General features: G+C 44.8%; 2 protein-coding genes across 7 annotated transcripts in view; both read left to right on the top strand.

The window, feature by feature from the left end:
* The window catches only part of SHC4 (SHC adaptor protein 4), a 65182-nt gene extending 62621 nt beyond the window's left edge, over window positions 1-2561 (top strand). For both annotated transcript variants that reach the window (XM_069956603.1, XM_069956604.1), the window contains exon 11: window positions 1046-2561. In XM_069956603.1, the coding sequence (XP_069812704.1) occupies window positions 1046-1192 (147 nt within the window). In that variant the 3' untranslated portion in view covers window positions 1193-2561. The remainder of the gene's footprint in view (window positions 1-1045) is intronic.
* Window positions 2562-7499: 4938 nt separating this feature from the next.
* Window positions 7500-24649, top strand: part of CEP152 (centrosomal protein 152) — a 37654-nt gene continuing 20504 nt past the window's right edge. For 2 of the 5 annotated variants that reach the window (XM_069983168.1, XM_069983128.1), the window contains exons 1-17: window positions 7500-7584; window positions 10933-11057; window positions 11796-11902; window positions 11992-12055; window positions 12130-12474; window positions 14521-14689; window positions 14876-15016; window positions 16509-16648; window positions 17801-18001; window positions 18306-18453; window positions 18762-18853; window positions 19276-19430; window positions 20076-20286; window positions 20376-20498; window positions 23095-23225; window positions 23998-24126; window positions 24492-24615. In XM_069983168.1, the coding sequence (XP_069839269.1) occupies window positions 10971-11057; window positions 11796-11902; window positions 11992-12055; window positions 12130-12474; window positions 14521-14689; window positions 14876-15016; window positions 16509-16648; window positions 17801-18001; window positions 18306-18453; window positions 18762-18853; window positions 19276-19430; window positions 20076-20286; window positions 20376-20498; window positions 23095-23225; window positions 23998-24126; window positions 24492-24615 (2367 nt within the window). In that variant the 5' untranslated portion in view covers window positions 7500-7584; window positions 10933-10970. Of the gene's footprint in view, window positions 7585-7663; window positions 7699-10929; window positions 11058-11795; window positions 11903-11991; window positions 12056-12129; window positions 12475-14520; window positions 14690-14875; window positions 15017-16508; window positions 16649-17800; window positions 18002-18305; window positions 18454-18761; window positions 18854-19275; window positions 19431-20075; window positions 20287-20375; window positions 20499-23094; window positions 23226-23997; window positions 24127-24491; window positions 24616-24649 lie in introns of those variants that run through there. The other 3 variants (XM_069983157.1, XM_069983138.1, XM_069983146.1) reach the window with 3 other exon arrangements.

The following is a 24649-nucleotide window of genomic DNA, read 5'->3' as shown; positions in this document are numbered from 1 at the left end:
CATCCCGCTGCCGGAGCTGGTCCCGGGACGAAGATATCCCGGTCAGAAGCCGCTCTGGAGAGAGGTCCGGCGTCCATAGAGAATGAATGGAGCCGGACTCATCTCTGCAGCACGCGCACGGCTCCATTCATTCTCTATGGACGCCGGACCTCTCTCCAGAGCGCGCGCGCCGGCTTCTGACCGGGATATCTCCGTCCCGGGACCAGCTCCGGCAGCGGGACTTGGCGGGATGAGGTACGTATAAGGGTATCTACTGTAACTGGAGGTCGGGAGCCTGTCACCCCAGCACGGGGGGTGACAGGTCTCCTTTAAAGGTACTAGCAGTGCCTGATAGATGTGGTAAATCCTCCCTTACTATGTCTTATGTAATAACATTATCTGCTAAAATTTGTATTCCGGCAAGCTAGGCAGGGAGAGAGCTGGTAACTAGTCATCTGGGTGGAGGACGGGCTGTAACTTGTCACAGCTCTCTGCCTGTTAGCATACTTTGCTGGGGTGATTGACAGGAAAAAAGGCTTCTAATAGGCCTCTTTACCTGTCAGTCACCCCTGCAGAGTATGCTAACAGGCAGAGGCCGGGCTGTGACTAGTTACAGCCTGGCCTCCACCCAGATGACTAGTTCCTGACGCTCTCCCTGCCTGGCTTGCCAGAATAAAAGTTTTAGCAGATAATATTACATAGTAAGGACGGATTTAGCACATCTATCAGGCACTGCTAGTAGCTTTAGCAGCAAAACTGTAGTGATTGGTTCTCTTTACATCCTGTGTCTCTAGCAACATAGTGCCACACAGAATCCAACATAAGTTGTAGAATAAAAAACAATGTTATTGCTTTAAATATATAAGTAAAAAATAGGTTTTATCTTCATATGAATGTTTCATAGACAAAAAAGGAGGTCAGTGAGCCGACGTGTATTGCCACAAATTGTGGTTCCCTTAAGGGTATTGTCTGTTTTCTGTGACTAATCCTGTATAGATCCCAATGTTGTCAAACATTAACGCCTGTAATTTTATCACGTAACTGAAACATTTTCTTTGTCTAATAGGTAAGAACTAAAGACCGTGTTTTTGACAATGTGAGCCACTTAATAAAGTACCACATGGAAAATGAGGTGCCTATAACCTCATCTGGAAGTGAGCTCAGTCTGAGGCAGCCAGTGAGGAGGCAAGAAGTTGATGCTCTTCAGGGTTAAATGGACTGCATTTATATAGCCCGCATATGAACTATGGAATATGTGTCATACTTATGGACCTCCTTATGGACCTACATCAATCATAATAAAGTTAATGATACATTAAGGCTCCATAGGCCACTCTCTTACATGTAGATGTGATTTGCATTTTTCACAACAACCGCTGTAAAAATGTCAAAGTTCTGTATAAAGATATAAAGGCAAATAATACTTGAAAGCACAAAGCCCCCCAACAGTACGTCAGAGTCAGCCAAAGTGAGTGGTATGTGCCTTGGAATGAATAATCTTAACAGGGTTTATGTTTTGTATATACTACAATCATCTCCGTATACTGTGTATAGCTTTATAATATAGATAGAAGTTGTAGAATATGGATCAAAATCAAGTGAAAAAATGGAAAAAAAAAGAAAGCTGTCTTGTATATAGATCATGACATTAGTAACATTCTATTTTTACTAACAGTGCAATCTTTCTTTTGTAGTGTAAATAGACATATATAGATCATTCTAACACTTGCTTTCTTTCTCTTCAACTCTGTATAGTAACTGGACACTTCCCTTGCTTTTATAAGGGAAATAAAGTATATCTATGTCATAGGTGATAAGGCGGATGTAATATTGGAATGTATTACATGCTCTTCACTCTGGATGCTATGCATAAAGCATATGTCCAGTAACTGATATCACATATTGTTATATCAAGCAATAGGGTTAGAGAAGCTTCTGCTCCCTCTGTCTACTTTTAAATAATTTTGTGTTGGTCTTAGATTACTGATGCAAGATACACAAGTGTGAATGGGGCCATATGCCAGCTTATATCATGTTGCCTATGGTTTGAGGGTACCTACGTCATCCCTATTATTGATGTGGAGAACTGTAAATGTATCTTCAGAACAGATTGAAGAAAACTGCCATTTGTGTAAATGCTAAATTATTATAACTACATACCCAAAGCTTCTATCAGTCACACATGTACTCATAGGCAATACAAAGTATAACAATCTTCATACAGAGTTATGATATATCTTGAATGCAAACACCCTACACATTCTGTGAGCTGGAGCCAGCAATGATTTCAGACTGGCAGAGTGCACAGCCCCGCCATTCTTGTTATTGGTGGTGGTCCCTGCAGTCTGACCCCCACAATCACCAAGAGATAGCATATCTACACATATATCGCATTCCTTCATTGGCAAGACTGGAATACTCCTTTAAATTTGTAACAAATATTTTATGGCAATCTATTTATTGTATAGAAAACAGTACATGTTTATCAAAAAAAAATTTTTGATAAAGTATTATTTATGTCTGTTCATCTAATACATTCCATATAAGAACTATGTGAAAACTGTACCTTTTCTTGTTTTGTTCAGTAGAAAAACATGATTATTTTCAATAAATATTACATTTCTATATATACCATTTGTGTCATTCCTTTTTTTCTTACTTAAAGAGAACCAATCATGGACGAAAGTTAAAAATTTTTTTTTCCCTAATTAGATGTAAATCATCATTTTATTAACATTTGTAAATATAATTCATTATTTTTATTGTCACGTTTTTTAATTATTCACTTTTTATTTTCCTGTCTCGAGCCGGCTCTTTTCAAAAGAGCCGGCGCGAGACAGGAAACTCCCGTCATGCAGAGCGGCAGGAAAGGTTCCCATGATCCTTTGCCCGCCGCTCCGTTAATACACAGTGATCTCGCGCTATACAGCGCAAGATCGCTGTGTATTTTCTAGTCCCTTTTCTCTAATCTATTTATGAAGATACAGACTGCCTCTGCAGTCTGTATCTTTATACTTTACCTATCCTCTTCTTCGGTGCAGCAAGGCCGGCGCCGCCATCTTGATTACGTCACTTGCGTTCCAGCGGTGGAACGCAAGGCCCGTAATCAAGATGGCGGCGCCCGGCCGTGCGGCACTGAAGCAGAGGATAGGTAAAGTATAAAGATACAGACTGCAAATAAAGTCTGTATCTTCATGAAGTCTATCTATGAAGATACAGACTGCCTTTGCAGTCTGTATCTTTATACTTTACCCGATTCTCTGTTCCCTGGCTGTTCCGGCGGCGGCGCCATCTTGATGACGTCACGCTGGAACGCACCGCTGGAACGCAAGTGACGTCATCAAGATGGCGGCGCCCACCGGAACAGCCAGGGAACAGAGGATCAGGTAAAGTATAAAGATACAGACTGCAAATGCAGTCTGTATCTTCATGAATAGAGTTAGGGAGAGATATACTTTCATAATAGGGACAGTTACATTTAGGTGATTGGTCCTCTTTAAAGGGGTTATTCAGCGAAAATCTTTTTCTTTTAAATCAATTAGTTTCAGAAAGTTATATAGATTTGCAATTTACTTCTATTAAAAAATCTCAAGTCTTCCTATACTTATTAGCTGCTGAATGTCCTGCAGGAAATGTTGTTTTATTTTCAGTCTCACACAGTGCTCTCTGCTGACATCTCTGGCCAAGACAGGAACTCTCCAGAGAAGAAGATTTCTATGGGAATCTATATGGGATTTGTCAATGCTGCTCCTGGCGCAGACCTGGCAAAATCTTGCAAGCTTTCGCACAAGTAACCCTCTGTGCAAAGATTGGCGACTTTCTGCCTGGTTTGCACCATGATCACTAAGGGTGGGTTCATACTACGGAATTCTTGCGGATAATGTTTGCGTGCGCGCCTTTCCGCCGGCTCCATAGACACCATTCTATGGGCCGGCGTATTCCACTATCCGCCAAAAGAAGCCAATCAGTCACTTCCCTGAACCTTGAGCCCACCCATAAACAACCCCTTTAATTACAATCTCTTTGGAGTGCCACTGGCAAGATGTCAATTTTCTGTGCATAACAACCTGACATGAAGGACTGCCCCATATGTATTTCAGCATTTTTATAATGAGAAACAGACCCAATCTGTCTCCAGGCTCACTAGAGGTGTCACAGCCGCCAGCAAGCTTCCGGAACTCCCCAGAAGACTGAGGCTTCTAGAAGTATACAAAATATTCCCATGTGGGGTAAGGGCCCTATTACACGGCGCGATAATCGGACGATTATCACTCTGTGTAAAAGAGACAACAATCAGCCGATGACAACATCAGCCAATGATCATTGGCCGATTGTTGATTTAGGCTTGGACCTAAAATTGTTGGGCGCCGACCGTGCATCGCTACACCGACCGCGCACCTGATACCTTACCTTTCCCCACTCCCGGTTTTCTCTCCTGTGCTCCGCAGCTTCCCGGTCCCGTCGGCTGCAGTTCAGCCCTTGTTTACTAAAATGATGGGGCCGTAGTTGGCCTGTGTAATAGTACCCTAATTCTGCTAGTGCTGTAAGCTAATGGTACTTTTACATGGCGCGAGAATTCGCCCAATCGCACGATTAACGATTTCGAAGTAACAATTTTTTTTTTATAACGATCAGCGTTTAGACGGAATGATATATCGTACGGAAAAATCATTTTGCGATCGCTTGAGCTTATCTCACACATAGGTTAAATCGGTGAAAGACCGATTGCGAACGACCAACGATGATTTGAGAACATGTTGAAGGATCAAAATGAATGATTTCTCGCTCGTCGTTTGATCGTTCGCTGCGTTTACACGTACGATTATCGTTCGAATGCGATCGCTATCGTGCAAATTCGAACGATAATCGTTCCGTTTAAAAGGACCATAACTTATCAATGCAATTATACTTGCGTGGCAAGAACACAGGGGGATTGATCAAGGATTATGTGCTCATTTCAGTTTTAATGTTGTAGATGTTTGCTAAAAAATTTGTGATTAGTTATTTGTGATCAATAATAAACTCCCCCGGTAAGACTCACATGGAGCTGTATTTCTGAGTGTCTTACACATCATAATTAGTGTCAGAAAAATGTGCAATATATACTTTTAATGGGGGATTGCAGTGCTTATTTTTTAGCGCACACATTTCAAATACTGTATAATAAGTGGGGTGACACATGATGCTGTTATCTCTGTCTCCCCCTCCCTTCTGAGACAGCTGATGTAAACAAGTCCCTGACTGGTTTTATCTGCAACATTGTAGCTTCTTTGTAATGCTTGGAGGGATAATCACAGTGAGTTCCTTAGCAACTTGATCTCAGAATAACCCTCCCAGCATTATAAAGAAGCTACAATGTTGCAGATAAGACCAGTCAGGGACTTGTTTACGTCACCTGTCTCAAAAGGGGAAGAGGGGGAGAGAAAGGCGCACACACAGATTTTTGTGTCTTAGCAGAAAGCAGCAGCTAAGAACTGGGGGAAGGAGACTGAAAAGATAATAACAAGTATGGTATGAATTGTTAGTCTCACCATGGGCAGCAATATATCAAAAGATATAGCGCAAAATCTGCAGCAAACATGGCACATGTGAATGTATCCGTACACCTGGGAGACATTTTCCTAGCGGACCCTGCAGACTAATGCTAAGTTTACACGGAGCGATTATCAGACGAATTTTCGCGATAACAATCGAATTCGAACGATAATCGTACGTGTAAACGTAGCGAACGATCGAAATATCGTTCATTTAGATCTTTTAACATGTTCATAAATCGTCGTTCGTAGTTCGCTAAAAATTTGCCGATCGTTCCGTGTAAACAGTCGTTGCGCGATAGTCCGGCCGCCCGCCGCCCTGCTCATCCGCAGCCCCCTGCGCCGGCTCGATTGCCACCCCCGCCGCCGCTCTGATCGCCACCCCCGCTCTGACCACCACCCCCGCCGATTGGATTGGGGGGTGGCGATCGGAGCGGCGGCAGGGGTGGCGATTGGGGCGGCGCAGGCTGCGGGCGGGCCGGGCTGCGGGCGCACGATCGCAAAACGATTTTTCCGTATGATATATCGTACCGTCTAAACGCTGATTGTTATAAAAAAAAAAAACATTACTTCGAAATTGTTATTCGTACGATCGGGCCAATAATCGCCTCATGTAAACTTAGCATTATAGTGCGTTTACACAGGCAGATTTATCTGACCAATTTTGGAAGCTAAAGTCAGGAATGGACTTGAAAAGACAGGGAATCTCAGTCTTTCCTTTATGACCTGCACCCTGTTTATAGTCTGTTCCTGGCTTTGGTTTAAAAATCTGTCAGATAAATCTCTCTGTGTAAACGCACCATTAGAGTCCATTTACACAGAAAGATTATCTGACAGATTATCTGCCAAAGATTTGAAGCCAAAGCCAGGAATGGATTTGAAAAGAGGAGAAATCTCAGGCTTTCCTTTATGACCAGTTCCCTGTTTATAGTCTGTTCCTAATTTTGGCTTCAAATCTTTGGCAGATAATCTTTCTGTGTAAATGGACCCTAACTGTATTACCCCAAATTGCTGTAGTTTAGCCCTGCAGGTTTCGGCAGTGTGATATATTACTGTAAAGCGTATTGTTAACATGGTTCACCTTTGGTGAAAACTGTAAATGGTAGGCGGGTGTGCTGTGTGACACTACTACAATGTGTGAACACTGTCTAAGGGTATAAACACACACACCGTATATGCAGCATATTTACTGCTGCGATACGCAGCAAATACGCAAAAAATATGCAGATTAGATCTAAATAACTGAACACAGCATCAAATGTGCACCATCAAATCTGCTGCGTATTTACTGTTCCATCAGAGTCACAAACATGATATATGGATCCAACCTATTATAGTAGCACCGGCAGTGGTAAAAAGCGGACTACATATTGCACACTGGTGGAATGATGTAGCCCTGTTCACATTGTGCAGTAGTGGTGTGGCGTTACTTGCACACAGGTTGGGTGGCAATGCTTGGTTATGTGTAACAATATTTCCCATTTTAACAGCCGGCGCTGAGGGTCAGTGCGCACATATGCCGCACATTAGTATTTCTTGTACTATGCTGCCCCTCAGGAGCCCGGCTCCCCGCCATCTGCCCTCCTCACTGGGGCCCCGGCTCCCCGCCATCTACCCCTCAGGAGCCCGGCTCCCCGCCATCTGCCCTCCTCACTGGGGCCCCACACTATGACAGCTCAGCTCCGAGCTTCCCAACTCCGCTCTCCTCCTCCAACCAATCAGATCAGCCAACTCTCTTCCCGCTGCCTATGGCGCCACTGCCCCGCCCACCGGAATTATCACTAGAGGCTGTTGCCTGTGCAGCTCAACCTAACGTTACTAACTCTATCTAACATGGAAGCATTGTCTGTTAGCCACGCCCCAATCCTGTGATAATGACCAAATGCTGCTTTTGGATTGGTTGGCGTGGCCGCCACTCTTTTCCTTGCTGGGCGAATCAGCGACTTGGCTCCCATTTTGACTGTTGGGACGGTGTTGTTGGTTGTTGGTTGTAGGTGTAGTAATGCCGGTGACGGTCTGGATGTGCGGGAGCCCATGAAGCCTGGCGCCCGGCGGAGGACGTGGTGGAGCGGTAAGTGTCTCAGTGTAATGTTACCGCCTCACTGTGCTGTGTGTGTGATGGAGCAGGGCATGTGTGTGCAGCTGTATAGATGGGCGATCGCAGGTGTAGAACTACAAGTACCAGGTACAATGATTGCTGGTGATCAGCTGAGAAGGGGATCCGTGGCCGGTACCGTCATTGGTCTCCACTGTACTGGTAATCATGGATCTGATCAGCGATTGTGTTCACACTGTAGACAGAATGAATGCGTTATTTCTGTGCATCTGTAGTTATAGCAGCCACATAGGGACCACTGCCCTACAGCCGGGACACCTCACATTACTGCCCCCCCCCCGCTCTATACATAGGGACCACTGCCCTACAGCCGGGACACCTCACATTACTGCCCCCCCCCCCCCTGCTCTATACATAGGGACCACTGCCCTACAGCCGGGACACCTCACATTACTGCCCCTCCTGTTCTATACATCGGGACCACTGCCCTACAGCCGGGACACCTCACATTACTGCCCCTCCTGCTCTATACATAGGGACCACTGCCCTACAGCCGGGACACCTCACATTACTGCCCCCCCCCCTGCTCTATACATAGGGACCACTGCCCTACAGCCGGGACACCTCACATTACTGCCCCCCCCCCCCGCTCTATACATAGGGACCACTGCCCTACAGCCGGGACACCTCACATTACTGCCCCCCCCGCTCTATACATAGGGACCACTGCCCTACAGCCGGGACACCTCACATTACTGCCCCCCCCCCTGCTCTATACATAGGGACCACTGCCCTACAGCCGGGACACCTCACATTACTGCCCCTCCTGCTCTATACATAGGGACCACTGCCCTACAGCCGGGACACCTCACATTACTGCCCCCCCCCCTGCTCTATACATAGGGACCACTGCCCTACAGCCGGGACACCTCACCTTACTGCCCCCCCCCTGCTCTATACATAGGGACCACTGCCCTACAGCCGGGACACCTCACATTACTGCCCCCCCCCCCCCCCCCCCCCCCCCCGCTCTATACATAGGGACCACTGCCCTACAGCCGGGACACCTCACATTACTGCCCCCCCCCCTGCTCTATACATAGGGACCACTGCCCTACAGCCGGGACACCTCACATTACTGCCCCCCCCCCCCCGCTCTATACATAGGGACCACTGCCCTACAGCCGGGACACCTCACATTACTGCCCCCCCCCCTGCTCTATACATAGGGACCACTGCCCTACAGCCGGGACACCTCACATTACTGCCCCCCCCCCCCTGCTCTATACATAGGGACCACTGCCCTACAGCCGGGACACCTCACATTACTGCCCCTCCTGCTCTATACATAGGGACCACTGCCCTACAGCCGGGACACCTCACATTACTGCCCCCCCCCCCCTGCTCTATACATAGGGACCACTGCCCTACAGCCGGGACACCTCACATTACGGCCCCCCCCCCCCCCCCCCTGCTCTATACATAGGGACCACTGCCCTACAGCCGGGACACCTCACATTACTGCCCCTCCTGCTCTATACATAGGGACCACTGCCCTACAGCCGGGACACCTCACATTACTGCCCCTCCTGCTCTATACATAGGGACCACTGCCCTACAGCCGGGACACCTCACATTACTGCCCCCCCCCGCTCTATACATAGGGACCACTGCCCTACAGCCGGGACACCTCACATTACTGCCCCTCCTGCTCTATACATAGGGACCACTGCCCTACAGCCGGGACACCTCACATTACTGCCCCTCCTGCTCTATACATAGGGACCACTGCCCTACAGCCGGGACACCTCACATTACTGCCCCTCCTGTTCTATACATAGGGACCACTGCCCTACAGCCGGGACACCTCACATTACTGCCCCCCCCCCCCCGCTCTATACATAGGGACCACTGCCCTACAGCCGGGACACCTCACATTACTGCCCCCCCCCCCCCGCTCTATACATAGGGACCACTGCCCTACAGCCGGGACACCACACATTACTGCCCCCCCCCCCCGCTCTATACATAGGGACCACTGCCCTACAGCCGGGACACCTCACATTACTGCCCCTCCTGCTCTATACATAGGGACCACTGCCCTACAGCCGGGACACCTCACATTACTGCCCCCCCCCTGCTCTATACATAGGGACCACTGCCCTACAGCCGGGACACCTCACATTACTGCCCCCCCACCCTGCTCTATACATAGGGACCACTGCCCTACAGCCGGGACACCTCACATTACTGCCCCCCCCCCTGCTCTATACATAGGGACCACTGCCCTACAGCCGGGACACCTCACATTACTGCCCCCCACCCTGCTCTATACATAGGGACCACTGCCCTACAGCCGGGACACCTCACATTACTGTCCCCCCCTGCTCTATACATAGGGACCACTGCCCTACAGCCGGGACACCTCACATTACTGCCCCACCCCCTGCTCTATACATAGGGACCACTGCCCTACAGCCGGGACACCTCACATTACTGCCCCTCCTGCTCTATACATAGGGACCCAGGTCTATTAGATACCTATGCCCTGTATATGAGCCACACATGCTAGATAGAGAAATACCTCCTTAAAGGATTATTCCATGCAGGTCCCTGCTTTACCCCTCTTCCTCTAATGTGTTGTCCCTGCAGGAATTGCCTGTTTAGCGGATCACCTGTTGCAGTGGTGTGCGGCCTCAGCCAGTCATAGCTGCAGGAACAAAAGTGATTAGCAGTATGAGAACTTAAATAGACACTGATCAACTATTTGCAGGATAGCGGCCATACCCCTACTGATCAGACACTGATCAGCTATCTGCAGGATAGTGGCCATACCCCCACTGATCAGACACTGATCAGCTATCTGCAGAATAGTGGCCATACCCCCACTGATCAGACACTATCGCCTATCTGCAGTATAGCGGCCATACCCCTACTGATCACCTATCTGCAGTATAGCGGCCATACCCCCACTGATCAAACACTGATCAGCTATCTGCAGGATAGTGACTGTACCCCTACTCATCAGACACTCCACCCATCTGCAGGATAGTGACTGTACCCCTACTGATCAGACAGCAATCGCCTATCTGCAGGATAGTGACTGTACCCCTACTGATCAGACAGCAATCGCCTATCTGCAGGATAGTGACTGTACTCTTATGTGCTTGTATTTTGCTGACAGCTGCGGGGAATATGAATTTTCGGAGCCTGATTTGCTCTTTGGTTCAGGGATCTGGGATACAACTAATAGTTTAGTCCTCCAATATAATGTTCATAGTTTCTATCGGTTGCTATTCGTACATGGTGTCATTGAGGTACAGTGATATTCTATGAAGTATTTATCTTCTGCTTTCCCAGCAGGGTTTCATCATCGTCGGATCATTCAGAATTAGTCCACCATGTCTATAGACTTTGATAGCGGAGCGTTACAGACCCAGCATGATGACGATGAATATGATAAAGAGGATTATGCCAGGGAGCAAGAGGTACGGCTGCAGATTGTTATTAGCTGTTCTGCCCTTTGTCATTGCTGATCCCTGAGGAGGAGGGTGGATTAGTGGCTACAATCTGACAAATGTACGGCGGCACACCTCTCCTGTAACATTACCCTAGGGATCCTCTTCCTGACGCCATCTGCTATTAGCTGTACTCACTGGTGGGAATGGTTTGGGTTTGCTTTTTATTCTTTACATACAGACATTTTCAGGGGGAAATGTCCTTTAAGTTTTTCTTAAAATAATGTAATTTTTCAGTTTCTACTGCTTCTATGTATCAAGCTGCAACACCTAGCTTACTTGCAGATCAGCTGTTTGCTAGAGCCGCTGTGTCCACATACACAGAGAATGGAGCAGGGAGCAGACATCCCCTCCGGACATTGTGTAGTGACTGTGCTGCAGAACTGCTGCTCACTTCCCATGCACTTCACTGAACTCCAATAAACCAATATAGCTACTACAGTGTGCCAGATTTATCAAGCTAAATAGTCTTTAATTTTAATATGTGACACTTGTTGCACAACATCTGACAAGGGGGTGTGGCTTCACAACGAGGCGGGGTGTAGGGCAGCTAGTGCGACTGCAAATGTGCAAAAGTTAGATCGGTGGAAAGCTATGATATCAGACCAGTGATATCAGGTCATCAGTACAGTTTTCCTGGAAAACCCCATTAATTGCTGATTTTTTTTTTTTTTTTTTTTCCATTGATGGACCTATGTACCCCTATAGTTACAGCAGCTCCTCACAGACCTTCCCCATGATCTGCTTGATGACAGCCTCTGCTCATCTTCAGAACCTAACTTCAGCGACTGCAGTGACCCTGACTTGTCTGAACAGTAAGTAATGTCATTCGCTTTGCCTTTTTTTTTTTTTTTTTGTGTTAATCATTGCCAGAGTAAACAATAATACTTTGTTTTATTATAAGGCATCCACACTGGAATCCTAAGGATCACTGGGAAGATGGCGGAGGAATGTCTGATCATCAAAATGTACGTATCATTTTGTTTGTTTTTTTCCTTTTTAGCCTTTGTCTTTTTTTTTTATAATTTTTGTTCTTGTTTAGCAGTACCAGAATGGATATAGTGTGAGAACCAATTCTGCCCAATATATGGGCCTACAGAATGGACCGCCTAGAAGCCAAGAAGTGGAAGGAACAATGCCCAATGGCTGGGGTGCTCTAAGCAGAGAGAAAGAAGAAAATCCTTTCCATAATAAACACAGCTATTCCAAAGAACCTGCAAATGATGAATCTAATATGGGAAGCTTCCACAGCAACAGCCATTACGATGGGCCTGACCATTGCTCCACCAGTGAATTGTATCATCTTCCAGAGGACTTTCAGCCATTCAGCAAAAATGGACATCAGATGGGTGAAGGTTTTCCAGAGGCTAAGCGAGAACAGTTTCAGGTGTGTATAAAGGAAGCATCCTTATGCTGAGTTTACACAGAGCGATAATTTGCCCAATCGTATGATTAACGATTTCGAAGTAACGATTTTTTTTTATAACCATCAGCGTTTAGACGGAATGATATATCATACGGAAAATTCGTTTTGCGATCTCTTAAGCCTATCTCGCACATAGGTAAAATCGGTGAACGACTGTTTACACAGAACGATCTGCGAATTTTTTACGAACGATGAACGACAATTTAAGAACATGTTCAATGATCAAAATGAACGATTTCTGGCTTGTCGTTTGATCGTTTGCTGCGTTTACACGTACGATTATCATTCGAATTCGATGGTTATCGTGCAAATTCGAACGATAATCGTTCCGTGTAAATCCAGCATAAGGCTGGAATCACACATGGTAGTTTTTGTGCCAAAACCAGAAGTGGATCCAGCAGAAATGAGACGTACAAGTCCTCCCTTTATTTCCCATTCCATTTGAATCCACTTCTGGTTTTGGTACAAAAACTGCAGTGGTGGTTTAAAAAAAATGTGATTCCAGCCATACATGTTTACTTAGATTTTTATGGTGAAAATCCATCTAAAAGTCATCTTGTCATGTCTAAGAGGATGACAATAGTGGAAACACTGGCCCAGGCTTATCAAACTGCCTGTAACCCACACTGTCTGGTTTCTGCAAAGAAAAACTGAACTCATTCAGGTGAGCTGTGATTTGTTGTTGTGGCCTTCAAACAGCGTCATCAATCCATCCATTCTAAATTCTGCTGATCTTACACCTTAAGGGAAGCTTCACACATACAGCATCCGCATCAGATTTCACGCTGCGAGTTTGCTGTGAAATCCACTGCGGATCCTGGTATAGTGAAGTTCTATGGGGTCACATACCCGCAGCGGAATTTTCATTCTGCTGCAGATATGTGACCCGGCCCCTTTAAACCCCTGCATCCCGTCACCCTCAGCCCCGGCCCAGAGCATACATTACCTGCTGGGCGCCGCGGCTGTGTGAGGCTCCCCAGTGCTGCTTGAGCTAAGTAGTCCTCTCTATGCATTAACATGCCCAGTTTGTAAGCTTACAGCATGAAATCCACTGCTGATCCAGTACATGTGAAGGCACTCCAAAGGGACTCTGTCACCTCCAACCCACCTTCCTGAAAACCCTAAACTCTAATGACTAAAGTCATTTGTAAGTAGGATAAAGGAGGCTGAATCCAAATCTGTAATTTGTAACTTTCTCCTCCTTTTTGTATTTCACCGCTGTAAGCCTACAAACTGGGCATGTTGATTCATAGAAAGGACTACTTAGCTCAGGAATATAATGGAAAGGACTACTTAGACTCCTTCATTTGTGGGCCTATAGCAAAGAAATGCAAGAACATAAAAGGATAAAAATTGCAGATATAGAATTAGCATTGTATTCTCTACTGATAACTTAAAGTTTAGCGGGGGTTAAGAGGTGACAAAGTCCATTTTTAAGAGCACCCGAATCAAAATCTGCCTTTAATCAAAACCCACAGAAAAACTGGTCGTGTTGCTCGTAGCAGCCTCAGGAAATCAAAAATCTTGATCGGTTGGGATCTGCGTGTTCAGAGACCCCACTGATCACTAGAACAAACTATGAAACTCACAAAGATGATATGTGGAGAGAAGTGCTTGGCTTAAAAAAAAAATATATAGAGAATATCTCTTAAAGGGCCAAGTACCACTTTAAGGATGCTGCTTCTGGACAAAGCTCAGTGACTCCACTTATTTTCCTAGTATGACGTGTTGGAGGATTCATTTAACTGCATTTCCAGATACACTGAATGCCCATGGTGGCTTACTTTGGGTTTTGATCACAAATTTATATCTAGAAAGAAAATATCAGGATATTACTCGCATTCTTTCTGCAGGGTGATTTTAGTTTCTGAGGACTTTGAAAATGAAGCTGAATTTACAGAAAATGTAACTTCTTTTTTATATATAATGTCGTTTGTCACTCATTTTGCTAGGTCGGATTTTATTACTGTGTAGTGCGATCAGTAACTATTTTGTTGTTTTTAATAGATGTTCCCAGCATCAGAAGGAAATAGCCATCAAACATCGGAGACCATACAACTAAAATACAATCCATACCAACTAAATGTTACAAGAAAAGATGTGACCAGCCAAGATCTTATAAGAAGAGATGACAACTATGGGGATCTCCAAAGAGATTTCCTGGATACTGGTGAATGTAAGACAACTAATCTTTTATTATTGTGGGCAATCCATGGCTTCTCTCCCACCCAAGGTTCAGATACGGTGTGGAGAGACATTGGGGGTGGTACAGTGCCTCATGCACAGGTCCTATTCATTAGAACGTGGCGTGTGGTTGTCTCAATCTGTGCTGCCTAATGTGTAGTCACGTCTCATGTTTTAGGTACATCAAATAATATGCAATTTGTACAACTGCAAGTCCTTTACAAGGCGAGAGGGAGACAATTGGAGGAATTAAATGTAAAGTTGGAAGAAAATGAGCGGCAGCTACGATACCTCAGTCATCAGCTTACCTTAGTGAAAGGTAATTTATTCTTTATTTTTCCAATTTAAAGGGATTTTCCTTTTTACTTTTTAGTGGACTCCTGCTGGTAGCCTTGGCTCTGTACTTTGTGTATTAGTCTGGGTTACTGTAGCTTGACTCCCATTCACCTTATTGGGAGCTGAACTGCTGTAACCCGACATGTCCACTCCGCAATGTACAGAGCTAAAGTTAGTCCTCTTCACCAGCAGCACTAAGGCTGGCATCAGCACTGCTGGCCTGAGCTTTGCTGTTCTATGCTAAGCTCAGCTACACCAACTCTGGGAGCTGCCTGTGTGATGGATGACTGCAGAGATAAGGTGGCTGCAGGTTGGGCCTGTACACACACTGATGTGGGCTCCCAGATCCAACCAGAGAGTGAGTAACCAGCTCGGCCGCTACTGATAACGGCTATAAACACATTGGACACATCAGAGCTTTTTTGTAACCAGAACAAATTTCAAAATTTCTTAACTTTTAGTTACCTAATGTTTAAGCTATAGTTATGGTGATGGGAATACCCCTTTAACCAATCTGACATGCTGCAGATATTACTGAAAGTTCCTTGTTGCAATTGCTAGAGTTTGTGATATTGGCAGCCTATGTTTTCTAAATATTACATTTACCCTAATATACCAAAAATACATCTTAGATGGGCACACTTAAAGGGAACCATTCACCCCGTGGCCCCCGTTATAAACAGACAAACAGTCACATAAAGGTCAATATACTTACCATATCGCTCCCGGTCCCGTCCCGGATCTCGTTGTTGACACGGAGAAATCGCCGAATCTTCTTCTCCCGCCCATTATGGTAATGAGCTGAGATGAGTCCAACGTCCATAGGAAACGACGGACGAGTCCAACTTATTCATGAGGTCCTCTTCTCGTCGCCGCCCATCCACGCCTCCTGGAACTTGATTGACGTCTTCAGTCTTCAGTCTCCTCACGAATTCCCGCGCAGGCGCCGTTGCGAAGGTCTCGTCATCTCTTCTGCGCCTGCGCGGTAAACAGGATACGTGCTCTTGACGTTCCTGTGTACCGCGCATGCGCGAAGTCCAACACGTCACCAGCTCTGACAATCGGCGCACGCGCAGTAAACATTGAAGCTGTGGAGCGGCTTCAATTGTGAACTGCGCATGCGCCGAAAACGACCGTCACGGCGCCTGCGCGGGATCCGGCGAGAAGAGAGAAGACGAAGACGAAGAAGACCCGGCGTCAATCAAGTGTCGGAGGCGGGGAGAAGGCTGGACTTCGGGCCGGCGGCGCTCATTACCATAATGGGCGCGAGAAGAAGATTCGGCGATTTCTCCGTGTCAACAACGAGATCCGGGACGGGACCGGGAGCGATATGGTAAGTATATTGACCTTTATGTGACTGTTTGTCTGTTTATAACGGGGGCCACGGGGTGAATGGTTCCCTTTAAAGAATTGTCTACCTATTAAAAACTTAACGCTGATCTCTTAAATGCTGTTTATCATTTTTGTAATAACAGATGAAAAGGATGGTGTGGCAATGAGTCTTCAAGAATCGCAGTCTTTGCTTCAGAATACTAAAGAGGTTGAGCTTCAGTTAAGAGGCCAGGTAGCGGCTTTAGAGAAAACTGTGACCGGTCTCACCTCAGATGAGGAGCAGGTAAGTAGTCTTTAAGTTATGAAGAATAATCAAGGCTCTATTCCCATCCGGTATATCACTTGGGGCCTCTTTATTAGCCACAGCAGTTTCTGTAAGGAGGGGCTCTCCCTGTGGAGGAATTGCAGTGCCCCCCAATAAACAGACCACTCATTTCAGTGGGTGTTGTATTTTATTTCTTTTACTATGGTGTTCATATTATTAAGACTGATTTTCATTATTCGTTACTGGGCTGTGTGTGTTTTTTTTTGGGGGGGGGGGGAGAGGGGGGGATTATCACCTATCAGTGTTATAATTGATAAATATATGATTGCTGGGGACCACACCATTGGAGCGCTCTTTGTGACAGTCTCATAGACTTTGAATGCAGTGACAATGTACATGCTTGTCCAAAGGTACTGTAAGAAACAGAAATCCAGCACTCACCGTTTATTCAGGACATTTGAGCGACAGCAATTGTCCATGGTTGGACAAAGCACAGTACGTACGAAACAATCATCAACCTGGAACTTGCCTACTTATCACCTACACCCTCCGCTGTAGCCCATGATGTTCTGAATAAAACTTGCACTATATTGGTTTATCGGATAGTGCTGGATTTCTGTTTCTTACCTTTGGACTACTGCACCTATCTGTCAGTTTTTGTCTTGGCACCCCAATTTATTGCTATATGGGACATTGAATTGTATGCCGCACCCCTCCTCCGTTTCTAGTGTGTATAGGGCAATAGTGCCGGCCCGTATTCTCCTCTATCACTGTATATGTTTGACCACTGCTGAATTCAATCCCCTCACATTTGGTGGTTTAGTGACGCTATTGGGACTCCCATTATTGTGATTACAGATGTGCCATGAGCATACACTTGGCTGGTTACAGGATAGATGAGGGTCTGTTTGTGAGCCACAGTGGAATTTGAAGGCATAGAGCAGTGTGCCTGCTATCAGCATAAGACTAGAGATGTCTCGTCCTCCCTCTGCCAGTGCTCATATTCATGTAAGAGGATGCATGTGTCTGTAATCACTTCATATAACAAAGCTGGAACATCTTGTTAGCATATAAATGTTTATTAGAATTATTACTAGCTTTGTGCTGCTTTTGATAAAGCAGATGGTTTTAATGTCTGATGTTCTAAAGTGTTCAATTACTTTGTTTTAGTTAAGGAAGGAGCTGAAGGTTGCCAAGCTTGCAATGGATAGCATGCAGCAGCAAGTCATGGACCTTCGACGCTCTGATTCCATCCACAGAGCTAGGGAACAGCATGAAGCTGTTGTGTCCATGCTTAAAAAGAAGAATGAGGAGCACTTGCTGTCCCTGCAGCAGAAGCTGGATGAGGTTAATGCTGCACTCACAGAGCAGGTAGGATTGATGAGAGTCCCATAGCCAGTGAAGGCTGAGCAAACTATATATTTAGCTGTGTGTCTAAAAGGGTCTTTAGGAAATAGTTTAGTGGTATTCCTGACTGATGCTATAGTAATGTAGAACAGTGGTCACAGCTTCACTTATTTCCTATGGAGAAAACTGATGCAGTTGACGTTGCACTTAAAGCTGCACATTTTTTCTAGTTAATGCCAAAGAGTAACAATGCCTTATTCTATTGTTCTGTGTACATTAGTTGTACATCTCGAGTCCTCATGTTTCCCCACAACTTTTTGTCAAATAGAAAGAAATCTGTAGTCGTTTGGAGCAACAAGTCAAACTGTCTGAGAGAAACCAAGAAGAAATAAAGATGGAGAAGACAGAGATTATAAACCGCCTGACTAGGAGCCTGGAGGAAAGTCAAAAGCAGTGCGCTAATCTCCTGCACACAGGTAGGAAACATTTTAGAAAGGGGCTATGAGAGTACTTCTCTCCATTATATCCCCAAGATAAAGACCCCTCTAAGCATTAACAGGTCCAGTTTGCAGGTGTACATAAAAAGCTAAAATTTACAGATTTGGAAATGATAGGTACCCTGAAGTGCTGGCTGTGCATGGCTGTCCGTACTATTTAAAAAAGGGACAAGTTTGTCCTCAGGATTGGTGGGGATCCCAACAATTGGACCACCACAGTTCAGTTTATCTTCTTTTAAGTGCTGTTTCTTCATCACTGTTAATGGTTGCACATTCCCACTTTCTAGGCTCGATTCAAGAGAACACACAGTTACGAATACAACTTCAACAGCTCCAATCATCAAAATTAATAAGTGATGGCATGAACAAGGCTTTACAGGTATGTGTTGTTTTTTTTTCCTTTTACATTTGTTTTAAAGCAAATGTACCATTAGGTACATCTCTTTAAGATTTTTACATCAATAGGCTGGTGCCGGCATGGGGATGCTGGTGCCGCATTTTCGTGGTTCCTGTGCACAGCGACAGTCTATTTCTGGTCACCAGCCTGCCCCCAGTGTGACAAAACCCCTCCTCTCTGTGACGTGACTTCACACTGGGGGTGGGCAGGCCCGCCTCCAGTGCTTTAGCCTGGGCCCAGATCTATTGATGCATAAATCTTAAAGCGATGTAACCGATAGTACGTTCGCTTTAAATTTGCTTTACAAGTGAAAGGTCTTTTAAAGCATGCCTAAAAGTTCAAAAAATTTTTTCCTCATACAAGTTGTATAAATTCAAAACAAAAATGCATGTTTCTTTATTTAGGAGGAAATAAAAGAATTAAAAGAGCAAATTACCATGTATGAATCTGCTGCCAAAATGGGGGTTTTTATCAGTGGTGGCGAGGAACAAGAACTATCAGACTCCTATGTGGATCTGGGCATTAAGAAAGTTAACTGGCAGAAATCACAATTTAACAGGTATGTTAGAAACTCTGTTTATAGTGTCTGACTGACAATGTGAGCAGGATATAAAATTATGATCTTACAGGTTACCAGGAAGTCATCACCAAAAGACATTTGCTGCCCTGTCAGATATACCAGGGTGTCTGCAACTCATTGTAAGAATGAGCTTTTAAAATGTATACCAGTCATTAGAATTCTTCACCTGATCTTCCAGCGGCAGAAATCCGATCAGGTATCTATGGGTACAACCACGCTGGGTGAGATCTGTGCACAAGCCCTATTGAATCAGTAGGACTCATGCAGAAATTTTACCCATCATGGTCCTATGCGTAGTTACCTGTTTTTACAGTGACAGGAGCAACTGCACGGTGATTGGGGAAAAATTCCTAATGATAGGTACTCTATAGGTTTATTGCGTAAGACTGTAGTGTTGTGCTATTGCCCACTCGCAGAGGTTGTCACACAGAATTTGGTAAAACAGAAAATGCAGTTCTTGGTCGCACTGGTCAGGGCTGTGTTTGAGCTATTTCTGTTGGAAAATGCTATAGATGCTGTGCCACCAGCAAAGGTGGGGTATCTGGGAGAGTAACGCATAATGAGATTGCTGCAGTATTTGTTTGTATTCCAGCATATGGTGATTTTCTGGTTATACACCTGTAGGGTGATGCATACTAATGGTCTTAGGAAAGATCTTCCATCGGACGAGATTATAATGGAGCTGAAGGCAGAGCTTGAACGCAGCTTGAGCAGTAACAAAATGAAACGTCAGCAGATTGTTCAGCTGCAGTCAGATCTGAAAAGCTATCAGTCCAAAACCGAGGAACTGAAAAAGCTGCTAGAAAGTGCTAAAAAAGACACCAAGGACTGTGTGGTGAGGGTCTACTGTACTACTCTACTAGAGCATTATGTTCATATTCTTTGATTTGTGTTCTCATTGTATTCTTCTTTTTTGGATGGTAGGCCGGTTCAAGTAACTCTGATAGTCGGATGGATTGTACATCTCCACGTAGACCAGGAACTGATACAGACCAGGAGATTCAAAGACTGCACATGGAAAAGCAGCAGCTGCAGCAAGAAATTGAGGTAGCACAGAAATATTACTGCTACTGATATTAGTTGGTGAATTATTATGTTATACAAATTTGTTTTTTTGTTTTGTTTTTCTTAAATCACCTAATTGTAATATTTGTATTGTTTACTTCAGAAGATACAAACGTTGGTCGAGCCTAGAGTTTCACCTCTCCTCCCTCTAGGGCATCCACCTTGCTAAGTGCTCAGAGCATGTGCCGTTTCTTTGACCTTTGTGCTAGGTCTCCTGTTTGGTTGGGTAGAGCTGTCCCTGCTTTGGTAACTAGGCTGTCTCATAAACTACAGTATCTTCTCTGCTTGTCAGGAGATGCTGAGCAATTGTAATAGCTTTTTCCTCCTCTGGCAAGCAGAGAGAAAACCAAGTAACCACAGTTCCCATCAGCTCTTCTGAATGATGGGATTGGGAGGATGCCCTGCTTTGTGTGCAATTTGCAGCAAGAAGATGCATGAAGAAGCAATTCTTTATTGATAGATTTCTACTGAGTTTCTGTATGCCGGAACTTTGTAGGCTAAGAGGTAGGGCTGGGCGATAATGGCCTAAATCAATATCGCGGTTTATCGTACATGTAGCCGCGGTAACGATAAATTGAACGATAATTATGACACGCCCCTTTAAAAGGCCACACCCCTTTTGAAAACCCCATTTTCCGATGGTAATACAAACGTGAATTTATTCCATATCACAATGTGCAGCAAACTTCACAAGTAATACACAATGTTTTGGCGTCTCCTACACCATTTTCAAGTGCCACTTAAGAATGGCATAAGAGACGCCAAAACATCGTATATTACTTGTGAAGTTTGCTGCACATTGTTATATGGAATAAATTCACGTTTGTATCACATCAGAGAGCTGCAGAGTATTTTTACTAGCCCACTTGGTATTCGACTGCTGGCCTCCACAGTTCGTTTAGTGTGCTGCCTATATTGTTTGCTCTATCTATCTATGTATCTATCTATCTCCTCTATCTATTATCTATCTATCTCCTCTCTATCTATCTATCTATCTCCTCTATCTATCTATCTATCTATCTATCTATCTATCTATCTATCTACTATCTCCTCTATCTATCTATCTATCTATCTATCTATCTATCTATCTATCTATCTATCTCCTATCTCTCTATCTTTCTTTCTCCTATCTATCTATCTATCTATCTATCTATCTATCTATCTATCTAACTCCTCTATCTCTCTATCTATCTCTCTATCTATCTAACTCCTCTATCTATCTCTCTATCTATCTATCTAACTCCTCTATCTATCTATCTATCTATCTATCTCCTTCCTATCTCCTATCTATCTATCTATCTATCTATCTATCTATCTCTCTCTATCTATCTATCTCCTCTATCTATCTATAGACCAAAAAATAGGGTTCCAGCTTGAAAACAGTGCTGATTGTGGCATCGAAACGTTGCTGCTGCATGTTCCTTTGAGCAAATAAACTACACTTTTCTTCCCTATTGGAGTGCCGGAACCCTATTTTTTAGTCTGTATATGTGCAGGAAGGATACTTAGTGCGGGGTGGCACCCTATACCTTTACTGCTGGAGTGCTGTGGATTTTCTGATTGCTCTATATCTCTATCTCTCTCTCTCTATCTTTCTCTCTCTATCTCTCTCTCTTTCTCTCTCTCTCTATCTTTCTCTCTCTCTCTATCTTTCTCTCTCTCTCTATCTTTCTCTCTCTCTCTATCTTTCTCTCTCTCTCTCTATCTTTCTCTCTCTCTCTCTATCTTTCTCTCTCTCTCTCTATCTTTCTCTCTCTCACTCAGTTGCTGCAGGGGGTCAGGTATAGGTGGACACCTCCTTGCTCCCCCGGGCACCGCTCTCTCTCTCCCGCACAGGAATCCTCGGCCCCTGTCACTCGGTGATGTAGCACATGTATCTGTGTCCCGGACTGAGCGTCACACATGGCCGCTTCCAGCACTAACAAAACATAACGGGGCTCCGAGGATTCCTGTGCGGGACAGAGTGCGGTGGCCAGTGAAGCATGAAGGTGCCGACCCATACCTGACCCCAACTATATATGCGGGAGAGGGGGGGCAGGGCTCACCGTGCAGCTTACAGAGAAGTTAGGAGGAGAGAGCCGCCCGGCAGCAGCAGCGCTGAGCTCACACTGGAGGGGGAGATGCCGTCTGTGTGCAGCCTGTCACATCTCCGGCCTTTTTCTTCAGCCCCCCCCCACAGCAGGATCTCTTGCCCTGCAGCAGTACATGTGCGTCCTGGCTCGGGAGGTGAATCGGAGCATAAGCTTTCCAGCCTCCGTCTCTCCACCCGGCACCCCTCTCTCTCTCTCCTTGCACCAGAGCATGCGGCCGCCGGGTGTGGGGGGAAAATACCGCAGATACCGTCCTGGCAGAGTTGAGGTCGGTTAACCGACGCCAGTGACGGTATCGGTATTTTTGCGGTATACCGCCCAGCCCTACTAAGAGGGTTTGTGCAGTATTCCCTTTAAACTAATACAAAAGGAACGTGAACTTTGGTTTGTCTTAAAGAAAATCTAGTGTGACTGTAGCTAATGGAAAGAATGCAGTCTTTAGCTAAATATTTCATATTGTCCAATGTTTTTTTTGTTTTTTTTTAAAGAAACATTTGCTGCAAATTAAAGAACTTGCCACAAATGAGGAGAAGCTAAAGGCGGCAAACCAGCAACTCTGCAGTGAAATGCGACAGATGCTTGAAGACTTTGATAAAGATAAAAAGGAATCTATTGAAAGGTGCTAACAGACTCTTAATATCCTCTCATTTCCCCTGCTCGGTGGAGATCAATATATGTGATTTAAAATACCCTATAACTTCCTTTGTTCAATATTTGCAGTTCTAATGTGCAGCTTCTATCACAGTGGATTAAAGTGTCACTGTCATGAAATTTTTTTGCAGAAATCAATAGTCCAGGCGATTTTAAGAAACTTTGTCATTGGGTTTATTAGCCGAAAAATGAATTTTTATCATGAAAAAGCAGTTTGAAGCTCTCCCCCCTGTCTTCATTGTTCTCCTATGGAGAGAGCTAAATAAAACACCAAAACAGGACAGCAAAGAGTTAATCTACAAAAACATCACTCTCTATCTCCTCTGACAGTCAGCACTGACCTCTCTGACCTCTTATTACAGAGTTCACTCAGCTCTAATCCTCTAATCCTATGTTCTCAGCTTTCTGCTGTCTGCTAACTCCCTCCTCCCCCCTTCCCTCTCTATAGAACAGACTGGGTACGTCTGATGTAATAAGTCACAATTTCCTGATATTTTGCAGTGAATGGAAAAGAGGAAGGAAGGGGGGACCTGGGAAAAGGCTTTTTGAATGCAGATAATGGCGTATTTGGCTAATAAACCCAATTACAAAGTTTCTTAAAATCGCCTGGACTATTGATTTCTGCAAAAAAAAAAAAAAAAAAAATGCGACAGTGACTCTTTAAGGCTTTGCAGGCTTCAATGCCGAAGACAGAGCCTGACCTGCAGCACTGACAACATTTTCCATCCTTGTTCTCCTAGGTGTGAGCGCACATATGAACAGCATCACGATGACATTAAGAACCATATGAGGATGGAGCTGAGTGACAATTTTGAAGCAGAAAAGAACCAGCTATGTCAGGCTTATGAGACTACAATAGCTAATTTACAGTAAGACCCATTTATTTATGTAATAGAAGTGGTTGGTGGTTAAAGGGTTCTTCTCATTTCAGACATTTATGGCAGGTCCATAGGATGTGCCATAAATGTCTAATAAACGTGGCTCACACTACTTAGACTTAACCCCAACACACCCCCTCCTGTTAGAATGTAATGATCAGCGATGGTGGGAATTTTGGAGTAGGCTGTTGCATGCCGTTCCTGTAACTCCTGTAGAAGTAAATGGGAATTATGGCAACAGCATAGCACTGTCAGCTGCACTTTTTTGTGATCTAGGACTTATGATAAGTCCTTTAGTATTACACCAAAATATAGCTCAACCATGACTAGCCATGTGTTTTCTTGCATCTTTGCAGATCACAGATCGTTGATTTGACGAATGAGATGACAGCAGTGCAGGAATGTTATATAGCAGTCTGTAAGGAGAAGGACACTTTAGAAGACAACATGAAGAGAGAATTTCAGCTGAGTGAAGAAAAGGTACTTTTGTGATCTGTTATAAAATAATATAAAA

The sequence above is a fragment of the Dendropsophus ebraccatus genome, chromosome 1, assembly GCF_027789765.1.
Source record: "Dendropsophus ebraccatus isolate aDenEbr1 chromosome 1, aDenEbr1.pat, whole genome shotgun sequence".
NCBI classification, from domain to species: domain Eukaryota; kingdom Metazoa; phylum Chordata; class Amphibia; order Anura; family Hylidae; genus Dendropsophus; species Dendropsophus ebraccatus.
Note: the sequence above shows the minus strand (reverse complement) of the source record. Positions and strands in the feature narration are given on the sequence as shown.